The 15,530-nt window shown below is 43.7% G+C and overlaps 2 protein-coding genes across 2 annotated transcripts; both read right to left on the bottom strand.

Moving 5' to 3' along the window:
- Positions 1-7,694: 7,694 nt before the first annotated feature.
- LOC141459931 (uncharacterized) lies at positions 7,695-9,171 on the bottom strand. The gene has a single exon (XM_074139494.1). It carries the CDS (start codon positions 8,793-8,795, stop codon positions 7,839-7,841), a length of 957 nt encoding a protein of 318 aa, XP_073995595.1. The 5' UTR covers positions 8,796-9,171; the 3' UTR covers positions 7,695-7,838.
- Positions 9,172-9,196: 25 nt separating this feature from the next.
- Positions 9,197-11,134, bottom strand: LOC141459893 (uncharacterized). The gene has a single exon (XM_074139452.1). The coding sequence runs from the start codon at positions 11,132-11,134 to the stop codon at positions 9,197-9,199; it is 1,938 nt and encodes a 645-aa protein (XP_073995553.1).
- Between the last annotated feature and the right edge of the window lie 4,396 nt (positions 11,135-15,530).

Here is a 15,530-nt window from a genome sequence, read left to right as displayed (position 1 = left end):
TTATCAATTCAACTAGACAAGATCGAATTTTTAAAAACAGAACTATTATTTCTAGGCCATATTTTAAGCCCACAGGGTATTAGGCCAAACCCTTTAAAGATAGCAGCCATCAAGGAATTCCCAATACCAAAAACCCAGAAACAAGTGAAACAGTTCCTAGGTTTGACGGGTTACTACAGGAAGTTTATACAAGGATATGCTAACATAGCCAAACCTATGACTTCCACACTTAAGAAGGAAGAGAATATTAACTACAATGACCTTGAATTTAAGAAAGCATTTGAAAATTTAAAAGAACTTATTATTAATGCTCCGTTTCTGCAATATCGAAATTTCAATTTGCCCTTTACCCTTACGACGGACGCAAGTATTATGCATTGGGAGCAGTGCTTTCTCAATCTTCAGAAAGGAGAGAATCCTCGAATGAAATTATTCAAATAATGGAAAAGGAAAAACCTATTAACGTCGAAAAAAGACAAATCCACCTAGAGATGGGAAACGAAAAACCAAAAGTTATAAAAAGATTCAAAAATAAAATAATAATCGAAATACACTTCAATGAAAACCGAGATAAATTAAGACAAGAGTTAACTGAATACTTAGAACCGAATAAAGTTTACGGTGTTTACTGCGAAACAAAAATTTTGAGTTTAAAAGAAGAATACGAAAATGTATTTAACATGTTCTGCAAGGAAATCGAAGATCTTACTAATCTAATAAAAATAAAGAAATATACTACAAAATGTTTGGACGTTGAAGATGAAGATGAACAAAAAGAAATAATAAATAATTATCATATGGGAAAAAATATTCATCGCGGTAGTCTTGAAACATATTACAAATTGAAAAACATATATTACTGGCCCAGAATGAAGGACTTGATTACAGACTTTATAAATCGCTGCGACATTTGTAGAAAAGTGAAGTATGATAGAAAACCAATTAAAACAAAATTTCAGATAACACCAACACCTAACAAACCATTTGAGACAATCATGATTGATACCCTACATTTTAAACAAAAATACATAATTACCATTATGGACACGTTCTCTAAACGACTAACATGCAAACTAACAAAACAAATTATTGCTATAAACATTTCCAATGTAATTATTGAATACCTATCAATATTTCCCACCCCAGTAGAAATCATAATGGACAATGGCAAAGAATACAACAACAATATCGTAAAAGAACTTCTAAAGTTATATAACATACAAGAACACTACACTACACCTAATCACTCAAACTCACTAGGACTTCTCAACAGAGCACACTGTACACTCATCGAATTGCTTAGGACTTTGCAAAACACGCACAAAGGCGAATCGTTAGAGAAACAACTACACTTAGCTACACACGCATTTAACAACACTATAAACCAAAACTTAAAAATGACACCGAACGAAATCACATTTGGGATAAAAAAAACAACGACATAAGCTACTACGACGACATCCTACGGACAGAACTAATAAATAAACATAGAAACGAACTTGACTTACTACATAAACTAACAAGAAATAAAATCATGACAGAAAAAGAAACACGAACGAAAACTTTCAATGAAGAACGGGAAGATCCCGAAATACCGGACGTTACTTACTGTAGAAAACGCGCTAAAACAAAGGACGTAAATAAATACAGACAAGTTGTACAATTTAAAGACGTTACCAGCAAAAATAAACTAATCAAAGTACATAAAGACGATGTTCAAAGACAAAGGAAAGTATACAATTCCGTTTCAGATGCTGACCAAAATACTGTCGCTATTAAAATGGACACTAGTTAAGGGAAACCCGCAAAGTTGTTTGTTCTTTAAACAAAATACAGCCTATTATTTTGTTTCTATTCCAAAGAAACCGAAATCTCACCAAACTATGTATTTATTATCCACACCAAATCTAATAAATCAGAAATATGTAGGTAAGTGTGCATAATTTAAATCAACTGATACACATTGTTAATAATACTTACTATAAAGCTGCATGCATTCATGTTAACAAGAACTATTATTGTACTAAACCTGTTAAAGTTACAGATATGTGTAAGCTCCAAATATTATCAAAAGGCAGCTTAAATTATTGTAAAACCATAAGCGTAAATTTAAAAACTTTCAAAAAATATATTCCTGACATTAATGCTTACCTATCATTCAATCATTCTAGAATAAGCATAAAGAACAATACAGATGTACATTTCGCTTTCCTACCTAGAGTGGCTATAGTAAAATTAAATAATGATGAAGAAATAATAGAATATCCTAATGTAATAAAATCTTCGATCGATGCTGATCCTATAAATTTCTCTGCAGAAATAAAAGAAATTATTCCTTATAATGTAACTTTTCAAGAATTGAAAAATGTGAATCTAACTGAAATTAACTTAGAGAAACTAGACGATTTTGTACTATTTGATGTAAACATTACTATAAAAATATTAATCGCCATTCATAAGCTATTTATTACTATTTAATGTTATGTCAATTTGTATACCATATATAAAAAGTAAAATGCAAATCTCAGAAAGGCAACATGCCGAAGCGATACAACTGCGACACCTAGTACCTCCAAGTGCACCTGTATTGGATATCAAATGGGCACCTTCACCATCATAAGAATCTTCAGGGGACTTCAGAGCTTCAGAAGGGAGAAGTTATGACGTCACCCTGCCTTTCGCCGGAAATAAAAGAAAATGTACCTTTCTCTCGAAGATACGATATCTATTGCAAAGCTATCAATGTAAATATGTAACAATAAGTTAGATCTATGGGAATATGAACTATTTAAGATTATTGGTATCTATGCGATACTCAATGTAAACTGTAATTAATATATAAGGACATGCAATTATGAATATAGAGTTTAGTAAAAGTTTAGTCAGAGAGCAGTCAAGATTAGTCGAAGATTATTAGTATTGTACGTTACTAGAAGTTACCCTGTATATAAATGTTCTCAGTTTGTGTGTAACATATCAATAAAAGTTTTATTTGTGATTCTGCTAGTTGCGATTCTTTAATTGACCCCCAACTCATGGGAGCGAGACGGGAGAGCGACAACATAGCGGCCAGTGGCGGTGCGTGCGGTGTATTGCGTGAACATGCGCGTTCATCAGCAGTGAGCTTGAGGTTCTCCGGCACCTTGTCCAGATCCTAGAACCGTCGTACAAGGCAGGTAAGCTCTTCTTCCTCTTCATCTTGACCGGAAAAAGGAGGTAGCAGTTGAGGTGCGGCAGAATGCCTTTGCTCAGTGTCGCCGAAGTCATGGTCTCAGTGATCTCCTCCGAAGCCTCGCCCGGAGACACAGATGTCGAGGGGTTGGAAGGCCGAGTTGCAGACTCAGGACGCGCGCTCGCCCGAGAACGAAGCTGGTTCGCGGGAGGCGGAAGAATAAACCGTACTCTTTTCGGTCCGAGAGTGGGCTGATAAGACCCACAAAGGACCCAGCCTAGCGTGGTATTAAATGCGACCAGGGTGCGGGGGGTGCGATGAATATGTCCGGAGCGAAGCAGGCATAGGAGGATATAGTTGCCGAGGAGAATCTCGCTCTTCCGCGGCCGATTGAAGGCCAGGTCTGCCAAAGGCAAACGGCGGAGATGTGGCCATTCACCGAGGAAAGGCATTTGCGGAGAGGGAGGAACGATGCTGTCCAAGAGTGTCGCATGTACCACCAAGAGAGGAGAATCAGCGTGATGCATGAGCGTGAAAGTCGTGCGATAGCGCGACCTTAAGGGTGAATTAGACCCCAGGGCCAGCAAATCAGTATCAGCGCGAAACAGCGCTGGGTTTCTCCATCAAGGTGACGTGCCAGCAGCGCGAAGACCAGGAACGCGGCCAAATCAGGAGCCTGAATCTCGAGTAGGGCCTCCGCACACGCCACGCCACGTCCTGGGACAGCAGCAGCTGGATATTTTCTTCAGATGGTGTGGCAGCTGGAAGGGGCATGATAAGGAGCCTAAATATTAACTGCTGCGCTAGCGTGGAGCAGCATAGCCCATGCCGCCCGAAATTGCCCCTCCCTCAAGGGGATATGCTGAGTTGCACCCCTGGCTGCGCCCTGCAGGGCACTGCATAGATAGTGTAAGCGCTCGACGTCTGAAAGATCCGGCTGATTCGCCACCAAAACGGTGAAGAAGTCCCGACACGTGACACAATGCCGAAAATTTCCATAAACTGGGGCAACGGAATTTGAGAAAGGCGAGCGGTCGGGTAATGTGTAGTGGTGGGAGAGGAGGCGGGGCAGGCTTTTGCTAATGTTTCAACAAGGTGGTGGTAAAGCTCCCGCACCTGCTGAACCTCACCCCCCAACATCTCGTCAACAAGCAATGGAAAGGCTTTTTCTCTGTAAAGGGTGTCAATAAAGCTTTTATTATTATTATTATATTATTTAAATATTTTTTGCAAGATATTCGAAAGAAAGGTTCTCAGGAGGCTGCAGCATTTCTTGGATAGAAACAAGCTCATATCAGACTGCCAGCTGGCTTCAAACCCCGTAGAAACACCATCAAGCCTGTGATACGTCTCTCGCAAAGTATTAAGCACAGGTTTCAGCACAAGCAGAGCACGTTGGCGGTATTTATTGATTTTAGGGCAGCATTCGACAATGTGTGGAGAAAGATGTTACTGCACAAACTACTAAACTTGGGCATAAGTGACAACCTTTATCGATTTATACATTCATTTCTTGCTCAAAGGTTCGTTCGGGTTAGATATAAAGATGCTGTATCGGCTTTTGGACAAACGAAACAAGGCCTCCCGCAAGGCTCTGTTATAAGCCCAGTAATATTTAACGTAATGATAAATGATGTACTGGAAGCAATAGAAACTCAGCCAGGTTTGAATGCTCTGTTATATGCGGATGATTTGGTGATATGGGCCACAAGTAGCAATATACAGGCTTTAGAGTCGTGCTTAAATGATTCACTTAAAGTAATCGAACGATGGTGTTTGGAAAATGAGATGAAGGTAAACCCCAGGAAAACAGAATACCAACTCTTCACGCTGTCCACTGAGCAGTATACACTCTCCTTGAAATATTGCAATTAACATATTGTAAGAACAGATGAAGCCACTTACTTGGGTGTAAAATTTGACCGAAAGCTAACGTGGGGGAAGCATGTTGAGGAGCTGGTGGAACGAAGCGAACAACGCATATCGCTTCTCAAGAGACTGACGTGTATTAAATGGGGTGCGATACAGGAAGTGCTTACCCTCGCCTATAAAACGTAAGTAGTATAGTTTTGGGCATACGAGGACGTTTTTTTTGTCGACCCCTTATGGGTTTCCCCCCTTCCTCACCCCTGTCCACACCAAATTCGAGCGTGCGTACGTATGAGAGGTAGCGCGCGAACGCGCGTCTTCTCCCATCTTTTCTACTTACCAATCATCGTACAGGATGAGGTCTTATGCCAAGCTCCTTCCCACCCCCTCACCATCACTCACTCTAGGAGTGGGAGTAGGAGAGGATGAGGATGGCTTAGGACCTGCCCCATGTGACGTAGGAGATGCGTTCCTTTGACGTCACACATGCGCATCTCCTACGACACATGGAACGCAAGTCCTACGTCACAAGGCATACCCCTCATGCCGGCCAAATGGGTGAGAGGGGTTAGTGGCAGAGAGTACGTCACATGGTCGTCCAGTCCCACGACCATACTAATCTCCTACGTCACAAGGCATAACCCTCAAGCCGTCCAAATGGATGAAAGGGTTACAGGGGTGGGGGGCATATGACGGGTACATTGCACATCTCTTATGACACACACACACACACACACACATCCTATTAGCGCATTTTAATAATTAATTAAGAATATTAGTATTATTTATGTGGTTATTATGATGGCCATGTAGCGTTTTCCTATGACTCACACACACCTCTCTTAACATGTTCTTATCACATCCTGTTTCTATTTTTTAGCACATCCTATCCAGTGTTTGTACATCATTTTAACACCTTTTTTTTTCAATCGTAGAAAGATTATTAAATAATTTAAAAAAGAAAAAGATGGTAAAGCACTCATTATCTACACTACTCTATCTCTATGTTAACCACACAAGATCTCATTGTGTACTGACCTTGAGGTAATGAGCGGAATCACAAACTACACATGTATGGGTGAATCATACAAACTTGCATACATAGGAATGTTTATCTGGTTTTTTTAATTACTATACACGTCATGTGTCGCCACGCGCGTACGTGCACCTTATCCTGTGTTATCACACCCTTTCTGTATTGTTTACATCATTTTAATGTTATTTAGACTTAGAATATTTTTAATTGGGAATATTATTAACACTTAATAACTATCACATTTTATACATTTTTTTTACACCTATTAGAGGATTAATATTTATTATTAAGAAAGAGTGTGATATAACGAGAGTTTATTGTGGAAAAAGTGATTTATGTTATGATACTAGTCAAGGTATACAACTGAACTCATGGTGTGATTATTCAAGGCTATCTATGGGTGGGCGGTGGTCCTCACTAAATAGTTGGGGTTGTAATACTATTAAAATAGTTAGTCATATATAATATAAATCTTTTATGTGACATAGTCAGTTTGTAGTTATATCTTAAGATAGTATGTGGTACAGGAATGCAGCTTACCACCAGCTTTCCTTTGAACACCAAACGCTCAAAACAAGTGCTAACAGGTCTGTCTGACGACGGGACACCGCTTATTGCATTAAAAACAAAAAAAGCAGTTATCTACTTAAATGAGGAAGATTGGACAACTCTACAGGATAACAAGCAAATATGTGATGATTTCTTTGGTAAAAACAAAAACGGATCCGTACCGGTGGAAGTACAACTACAGCATGCAACAGTTTTTAAAAATAGTCAAGAAAGGGGGGAATGGAAATGCGCAATTTAAATGAGAGGCTGGTATAGTGGGGGACGCCACCAGTCTTCAAAACACTTTTCAAATAGATACAGTTCAACACTTTATTAACATTTCAACAACGCAATACAGACAAATAAAATGATTGCAGTAACAGATTGTCCAAGACCACAAGATACAGTAGTAAATAATTACTCTAATTAGTCAATTGTCCAAGACAATAATATCTCAAGTGCCCAAGGCGACATACACATGGGATTAAACAGATCTTATGGTTACAAAAAGGGAGAAATAATGATAATAATTAATTGTCCAAGACGACAAGATACAGTAGAAACTAATTACTCTAATTAATCAATTGTCCAAGACAATAATATCTCAAGTGCCCAAGGCGACATACACATGGGATTAAACAGATCTTATGGTTACAAAAAGGGAGAAATAATGATAATAATTAATTGTCCAAGACGACAAGATACAGTAGAAACTAATTACTCTAATTAATCAATTGTCCAAGACAATAATATCTCAAGTGCCCAAGGCGACATACACATGGGATTAAACAGATCTTATGGTTACAAAAAGGGAGAAATAATGATAATAATTAATTGTCCAAGACGACAAGATACAGTAGAAACTAATTACTCTAATTAATCTAATTACATACTTGTTCAAGTTTATACACATAGATATATATTCCAACAGATTAAATATGATATTGTTCAGTGCACTGACGTTGAATTTGTCAATAAATCTTGTTAACTCAAAACCAGTTTTAATAGAACTCTCTGCAACACAAAACAGGAGACGCTATTATGGCCGACATTTTTTTCACACAGACGCTTGGCTTGCATCCCACCAGGACCTCCCCTCTCTCTTCTTGCTCACCCAATTCCGCCAACTGACAAAAGGGAAAAACAAGTCTGGGGGCCGCTACTCTTGGGGAATCAAACATCCTCCCCCGCAGTGGACTCGCAGAGATCCACTTACTGAGTTGGCAGGGGGCAAAGCTTCCGGACAGGCCGGCTGATCAGTCCTGAAGTTGTCCTGACCTCGGCCACCCTGGCCACGTTGTCTCGGCCATGGTGAAGCTGGACGATTCGGCCTATGGACCACTGCAGTGGAGGAAGGTTGTCGTCCATGATCATGACTATTTGTCCCACTGCCGCGGGGAAGGAGGGCGAATGCCATTTGAGCATGGCTTGCTGCTCGAGGAGGTACTCCTTGTGCCATCTTTTCCAAAACTGTCCAACGGTGAGCTGTGCCATTGCCCACTTTGATTTGAGTGCAGTGCGAGGAGTTAAAGAGCCATCGGGAGGTAGTGCAGTCATAGGTCGCATAATCAGAAAGTGACCTGGCGTCAGGACTTGCAGATCATCTGGCGAGGACGAGACGGCGGTGAGAGGTCTGGAATTTAGTATGGCTTCAATTTGACAAATGATTGTGAGGAAACACTCCATGGTGGGCTCTTGAGTGCCTAACATGACCTTCAGTAATCTTTTAGTAGATTTAACGGCTGCTTCCCAAAGACCTCCGAAGTGTGGTGCTCGAGGGGGGCTGAAATGCCACTCGATGCTTCTTTTGTTGGATTCTCTTAGCATGGCCTCCTGAGACTTGGCGTCATTTAGTAGTGCAGATACCTCCTTGAGTCTTCTTTTGGCTCCGACGAAGTTAGTGCCGTTATCCGACCAAATGTGACTCGGCACACCCCTCCTGGCAACGAAGCGGTTTAGGGCAGCTAAAAATGCCTGTGTTGTAAGGTCTGTGACTAGTTCCAGGTGTATGGCCTTGGTGGAAAAACAGACGAAAATGGCGAGGTAAGACTGGAGGACTTTGGCTGAACGCAGGGAAGCAATTTTCACGTTGAAGGGGCCTGCGAAGTCTATGCCAGTGGTGGTGAAGGGTGATGAAGCGCTGACTCTTCCTTCGGGCAGTTGCCCCATGAGTGGGTTGAAGGGTGTTGGCTTGACACTGAAACACTTGTTACAGGCTCCCAATTGTCGGCGGACAACATTTTTACCATTAACAATCCAATATCGACTTCTCAAAAACGCATGAGTGGCAGTGGGGCCTACGTGGAGGTTGGATATGTGGGCATCTTGTATGACCAGGGCCGTGAAGGGGTGTTGCGAAGGCAACAAGGCAGGGTGCTTTTGATATTCGGGGACATCGGCCAGTCTGAGTCTCCCTCCAACTCGCAACACTCCATCAGTGTGCAGAAATAGGCCTAAGGTTTTAACGAGGCGTAGTCTAGGCCGAGAGGACTGAGCATCCTCAATTTCTTCGGAAAGCGAGTGCTGTTGGGCTCGGACTATTAGAACTCGCAGGGCTTCGTTACGTTACCTTACTTTACATTCAATGGACCTGACATACGATGTACTGGATTTTTAGTATTGTGGGCGAATCGCAGGCACCAGGCCACTACATTCTGCAGAGTGTACAGACTGGAAAATTTAGACTCTAATTCCTCAGGGCAGGGCATTACACTTGACACATTAAGGGCCTGGGAGCGAATTTCTGCTCCTACGACAGGGTCAGACAAATCGGCATTTACTTCCCCAAGGGGCCATGACTCGTGGTTTGATTTCAACCAAGGGGGACCTTCCCACCATAACTGGTGACTCACTAATTCTTGAGGACGTACTCCACGTGAGGCACAGTCAGCGGGGTTTTGTGAGGAGGAGATGTGGAACCATTGCGAGGCGGGTACTTTTTCTAAGATAGTAGCTACTCTATTTCCCACGAACACCTTCCAATGCGGAGGTGGCGTTGCTGTAATCCAGGCCAGGACAATGGTAGAATCCGAAAAGGCTAAGATGTTCTGGGTGGTTATCTGAGGGAAAAGTAATCTGACCTTATTAATCGTAAGGGCAAGTAGGTGGGCCGCACAAAGCTCCAGACGAGGGAGCGTGACCGGTTTCATGGGGGCCATTCTGGCTTTAGACATGACCAGGCTAATGACAGTGTCCTCAGACTGGGACACAAGGTAAACCACGGCCGCATAGGCTCGCTCAGACGCGTCAGCAAAACCCACTAAATAACACTTAGGATTGGGTAGAGACAAAAATCTAGGGATGTGAATTTTAGACAGGTCAGGCAGGGAGACAGCGAACTGAGCCCATTCCTGGACAATTGATGAGGGCAGGGGATCATCCCAATCAAAGGAGGCTTGACAGACTATTCTAAATATTGCACGAGCAAAAACTGTTACGGGGATCAGCCATCCCAAGGGGTCAAAAACTTTTGCAATCTGACTGGCTAATTGTCTTTTAGTTTGAACATTAGGAACGGAACGGATTAGAAAGTGGAAGTAATCTTGAGCAGGGTTCCAACAAAGTCCGAGGATTTTCAATTGTGACTCCTCATCGTTTTCTAAACAGACTGAGGACATGGCTGGAAGCAGATATTCAGAGGGTATTTTATTTAATAATTGCGGTTGATTTGAGGCCCACTTTCTGAGTTCAATTTGTGCCTGACTCAATAATTGGATTAACTGATCTCTGGATTGCAATGCCATTTCTAGAGTAGGGCCTCCTCCAGAAATGTCATCCACATAGGTACGGTCGCGGAGTATCTCAGAGGCCAGGGGAAAGGAAGCCTGAGAGGTCAGAGCTAATTCTTGAAGGACGCGACATGCCAAGTAGGGAGCTGACGTGGTTCCATAGGTCACAGTGCACAAACGGTACTCCTGCACTGGTTGGCTCGTGTCAAATCGCCACAGTATGCGTAACAAATCCCTGTCTTCCGGGGGGTGTTGTATCTGTCTAAACATTTGGCGAATGTCGGCCGTAAAGACCCATTTGTCCATTCTAAATCTGGTAACCACCTTCCAGATATCGAGCTGTAAACGGGGTCCAGGGAGCAAGAGCTCATTGAGGGAGATGCCTGAAGAGGACTTCTGGGAAGCGTTAAATACTACACGAATCTTCTCCGGGGGATCGTCTGGACGGTGTACCGCATGATGGGGAATATAATAGACAATTTGACCTGACTTGAGAGGAGGGGCCAGTTCCATATGATTCGAATCTAAGTAGTCTTTCATAAACTCCACATAGGGAGCACGGAGATGTGGGGACTTGGCATGACGGGATTCAGTTTGTAAGAGACGCCTTAAAGCAATCTTTCTGGATTCACCGAGGCAACACGGACTGGTTTTAAATGGCAGTGCTACTGAGAAACGACCATCAGGAAGTCGGAAATGTGACTTCGAGAAGCACTCTTCAGCCTTCAATTCGTCCGGGGTGAGAGGCGAAACCTCCGACACTTCCTCCAAGGCAAACATCCTTTCCATCAGGCGTGACAAGACTAGGTCAGGGGGGGTGTGATATAGATTGGGGGGTTTTACCCGAGCCGAGTCGGAGTACCGTGGGTTGGGCAGGAATTGCCGGCATATGAGTGACTAGAGAGGGACCATCAGGTGAACCAGAACCTTCGGAGAGAGCAACCCCAGCAGAAGTTGTGGTGGGGGGCAGCGTTTCAGGAATGAAGGTATTACAAGTTTGCAGCGGCCGCCGCGTTCTAATCAGACGTTGGGGTTTCGGGGGCGGAAGTTGGATAGCCAAAGTTGGAGGAGTGGGCTGCTGAGTGATGACTTCCTCTTGGGGAGTAGACCTGGCTTGAGCGGAGGACACAGACAAACTAGGGGGGCCTGATTGTCCCGACTGCGCGGGGAGTTCAGGGTTATTGCAAGCAAGCTGTTCCGACTCGGACCGGTACAAAAGGGTTTCGGCCGAAGGCTTGGTTTCTGGGCTAGACTGGTTAGCAGGTGCCTTAGGAGCTGGTAGTTGACCATATTTATGCTTGAACAAAATTTTATAATAGGTCCGATATAACTTGGAGTTGGAACTGCTGTCCTTGACAGAAGCGTGAAAACAAACCCGCCTCGAGGGGAAGCTTCTCAAGGGGCCAGACATAATCCAGCCAAGAGTTGTTAGTCGGGCGTTGGGGGAACCATTTTGTGCCCGGATTATTTGACTAAGGTCGATGGCGTCAAAAACCGAGGCTGAAAATACTACGTCTATAGGACTCGGTTCGTTAAAGTTTGGGTCGGCTAACTGTTTATCCGCCAAATGCTGCCAATCCTTAACAGGGAAATAAGAGGACGGTGCATCTGGGACAGTCTTGGTGACTATGCGGAAGGGGACTTTGATTTGGGAAAATGGGGGACATTGCCTTACATTGGTAGAAACTTGACCTACGACTTGGGTGGCGATGTTGCCTCCTATCCCTCGAATCCCACCTGACATAGGGTTATAGTTCAATTTACTTTCTTTGGCGAATTTCTTGGACATCAAATTTATCTCACTGCCTGAATCCAGCAGGGCACGAGCGCGATACCACTGGCCATCTCCTCCAAGGAGATGCACCAGGGCAGTGGGGGAAACTGACATATCGGACGGAAAAGACTTTACTATGGACTGACGTGGGACATTTGCCGAGTGACACAAACGGCAGCGTCTGCGACGGCAGAACGCAAAGGTGAGCAAGGGAGGGGTATCGCGCCTGCCAAGAATCTATAATTCCGACGGGGGAGGGGGTGCTGGATGTCGTCCAAAATACGTTACAGGATGTACGGGGGGCAGTTCGTCGGACGAGGAAGACGACGAGGGTCGAGACTCAGAGTCCCTGACCCTGCCTAGAGGCAGATGAGGCTCAAAGGAGCTGGGGGGAAGAAGGGAGCGTCTTGGGAAGGGGGGCGGGGATTCAGGTAGGTCCTAGGAGCGTACCCTTTTGGGAGGAGATTTGGGCCTCGAGGGTCGAGAGATTCGCAGGGACATCAATGGAGTAATTCCAGGGGCACTAGCTCTTCTCTGACTAAGGCTGGCAGATGGCGGAGGGGGGTGCAAGGAGGTATGATGCTCTCCATGACACTTCGCGCACCCGACCTGGCAAGGACATCGGGATACTGGGTGATAGATGGAAAGACAATTGGTACATAGGTTCTTTTCCGTAACCAAATCCCACTTGTCACTCACTGACAAGTTAACGTAGTGAGCGCATTTAGACAGGCGATGTGGATCCCCACAGAGGTAGCACTGAATGGAGGAAGAGGTTGAAGAAGTTGGGGCACGAGGAGTGGAAGGGATAGGCGGTGGCCTTGGAGGAGGTGAAGATGATGACGGTCTCCGTGGTGGACGAGGTACAAAACGGACTGATTTGGGTGAGTACGGTTTAACCTGACTGGGCGAGGGGATGGAAGCTGGTTGATGAGAAGGAGGCGTGGGACTAGGGCTGGGACTAGCTTGGACAGGAGGAGGGGGAGTCCTCCTTGGGGACAATGTAGGAGAGAGTCGGTCCCCTTGGTCCTTTAGGAAATCCAACACTTGAGAACTGCAAGGCAGCTCGTCAAAGGATCTTAGGTACTTCTTCCTAAATTCCTCTTGTAGACCGGGGGCCAAATTGGACAATGTAATGTGGCAAAGGAGAAAATCGGGAGGGTGAGGGATGGAACACTGGTCCAGTAATATTGACAGCCAGGCGATGCACGCTTCTATGCTGGGATGAGGCTCTGGGAAGTGAAGGAAGTTGTCCACCATAGCGCTGGCGACCCGCAACCTTCCCTCATATCGGGCGTCCAGAGTCTCCCAGGCATAGAGGTATACTTCCTCAGTGGAGGTGGCATTCTGGACGATGGACAAGGGGGGGCCTTTCAAGCATGATCGAAGAGCCTGAAGCCGCTTGGCTGCAGGGAGGGCTAGTCTATGAATCTCAGTCTGAAAATTCCGTTTGAACTCCCCATACGTCAACACATCCCCCTCAAACACCGGAATCTTAGGAATGATGAGCTCCTGCAGCTGCCTTCTGGCTAGCTCCACAACGGACTCATCCACTACGCCAGTGTGGGAAGAGACAGACACCGGGGCGGGCTTAATGGAGGGAGGGGGGGTAGCCAAAATCGGCAAGACAATAGAAAGGTGGGCGAGTTCAGCCTGTTCGTGGCTTTGAGACAGCGCCAAGGCAAGAGGGGCACTGCAGTCCGATGCCAAAGGCCGCAGCCACTCCCAAGCCTCTTTATCCACTGTCTGGGACAGAGACCCAAAAATGGTGGAGAGCTGCTGACATCGGGCGACTGACTCAGGGGACTCTGGGTCCAACAATTGAACGTTTCGAGTCCATTGATCCAGCCTGGCAGTGAGGTGACGGCATCTAATGACATTCAGATCCCCGCTGGCCTCAGGCTGGATGGACGATCGCGGAGTTTCCTCCTGCGAAGGGGGAATGGGAGCTGGCGAACGGGGAGGGGTAGTATTCTCGGTGAATTCTTCCATGTTGTACAGGAAGGCTAGACAAGCAGGTTGTGCTGGCGAGAAAAAGAATTATATACAATTGACAAAATAATAGCACAATACAAAAATTATAGACAAAATAACTAAAATAGACTAAGTAACTTGGTAGCGAATGCCCGTAGTACATATAGAAACACAAAATGAAAAAGTACAATTAATTAGGTATACTAATGTAAGAAACAAAACTGAAATAATAGTGTTCTGAAGACTGTTTCCCGGGTTTCGGCACCATGAAAAATAGTCAAGAAAGGGGGGAATGGAAATGCGCAATTTAAATGAGAGGCTGGTATAGTGGGGGACGCCACCAGTCTTCAAAACACTTTTCAAATAGATACAGTTCAACACTTTATTAACATTTCAACAACGCAATACAGACAAATAAAATGATTGCAGTAACAGATTGTCCAAGACCACAAGATACAGTAGTAAATAATTACTCTAATTAGTCAATTGTCCAAGACAATAATATCTCAAGTGCCCAAGGCGACATACACATGGGATTAAACAGATCTTATGGTTACAAAAAGGGAGAAATAATGATAATAATTAATTGTCCAAGACGACAAGATACAGTAGAAACTAATTACTCTAATTAATCAATTGTCCAAGACAATAATATCTCAAGTGCCCAAGGCGACATACACATGGGATTAAACAGATCTTATGGTTACAAAAAGGGAGAAATAATGATAATAATTAATTGTCCAAGACGACAAGATACAGTAGAAACTAATTACTCTAATTAATCAATTGTCCAAGACAATAGTATCTCAAGTGCCCAAGGCGACATACACATGGGATTAAACAGATCTTATGGTTACAAAAAGGGAGAAATAATGATAATAATTAATTGTCCAAGACGACAAGATACAGTAGAAACTAATTACTCTAATTAATCTAATTACATACTTGTTCAAGTTTATACACATAGATATATATTCCAACAGATTAAATATGATATTGTTCAGTGCACTGACGTTGAATTTGTCAATAAATCTTGTTAACTCAAAACCAGTTTTAATAGAACTCTCTGCAACACAAAACAGGAGACGCTAATATGGCCGACATTTTTTTCACACAGACGCTTGGCTTGCATCCCACCAGGACCTCCCCTCTCTCTCCTTGCTCACCCAATTCCGCCAACTGACAAAAGGGAAAAACAAGTCTGGGGGGCCGCTACTCTTGGGGAATCAAACAGTTTTCTTTGAGATGTTTACCCATAAAACCATGGTTATACGAGGAAAACCATCATGGCTAGAAGATCTCCTCAAATATCAACGTCCGAAGATCAATTTATTAAGAAATGGATATTTTAAATTAATGAGTTTAACAGATGATGTTAATAAACAAGTCACTTATTTGAGGAAAATTATGAACTGTTTTAACACCGAT

The sequence above is a fragment of the Rhodnius prolixus genome, unplaced genomic scaffold, assembly GCF_049639745.1.
Source record: "Rhodnius prolixus isolate KJV_2025 unplaced genomic scaffold, Rpr scaffold_29, whole genome shotgun sequence".
NCBI classification, from domain to species: Eukaryota; Metazoa; Arthropoda; class Insecta; order Hemiptera; family Reduviidae; genus Rhodnius; species Rhodnius prolixus.
This window is presented reverse-complemented; position numbering and strand designations above follow the sequence as displayed.

Bases quoted from the DNA above. Each gene is read 5' to 3' on its own strand.
- LOC141459893 (XM_074139452.1), bottom strand. From the start codon at position 11,134: ATGTTTGCCTTGGAGGAAGTGTCGGAGGTTTCGCCTCTCACCCCGGAC.
- LOC141459931 (XM_074139494.1), bottom strand. From the start codon at position 8,795: ATGGGGCAACTGCCCGAAGGAAGAGTCAGCGCTTCATCACCCTTCACC.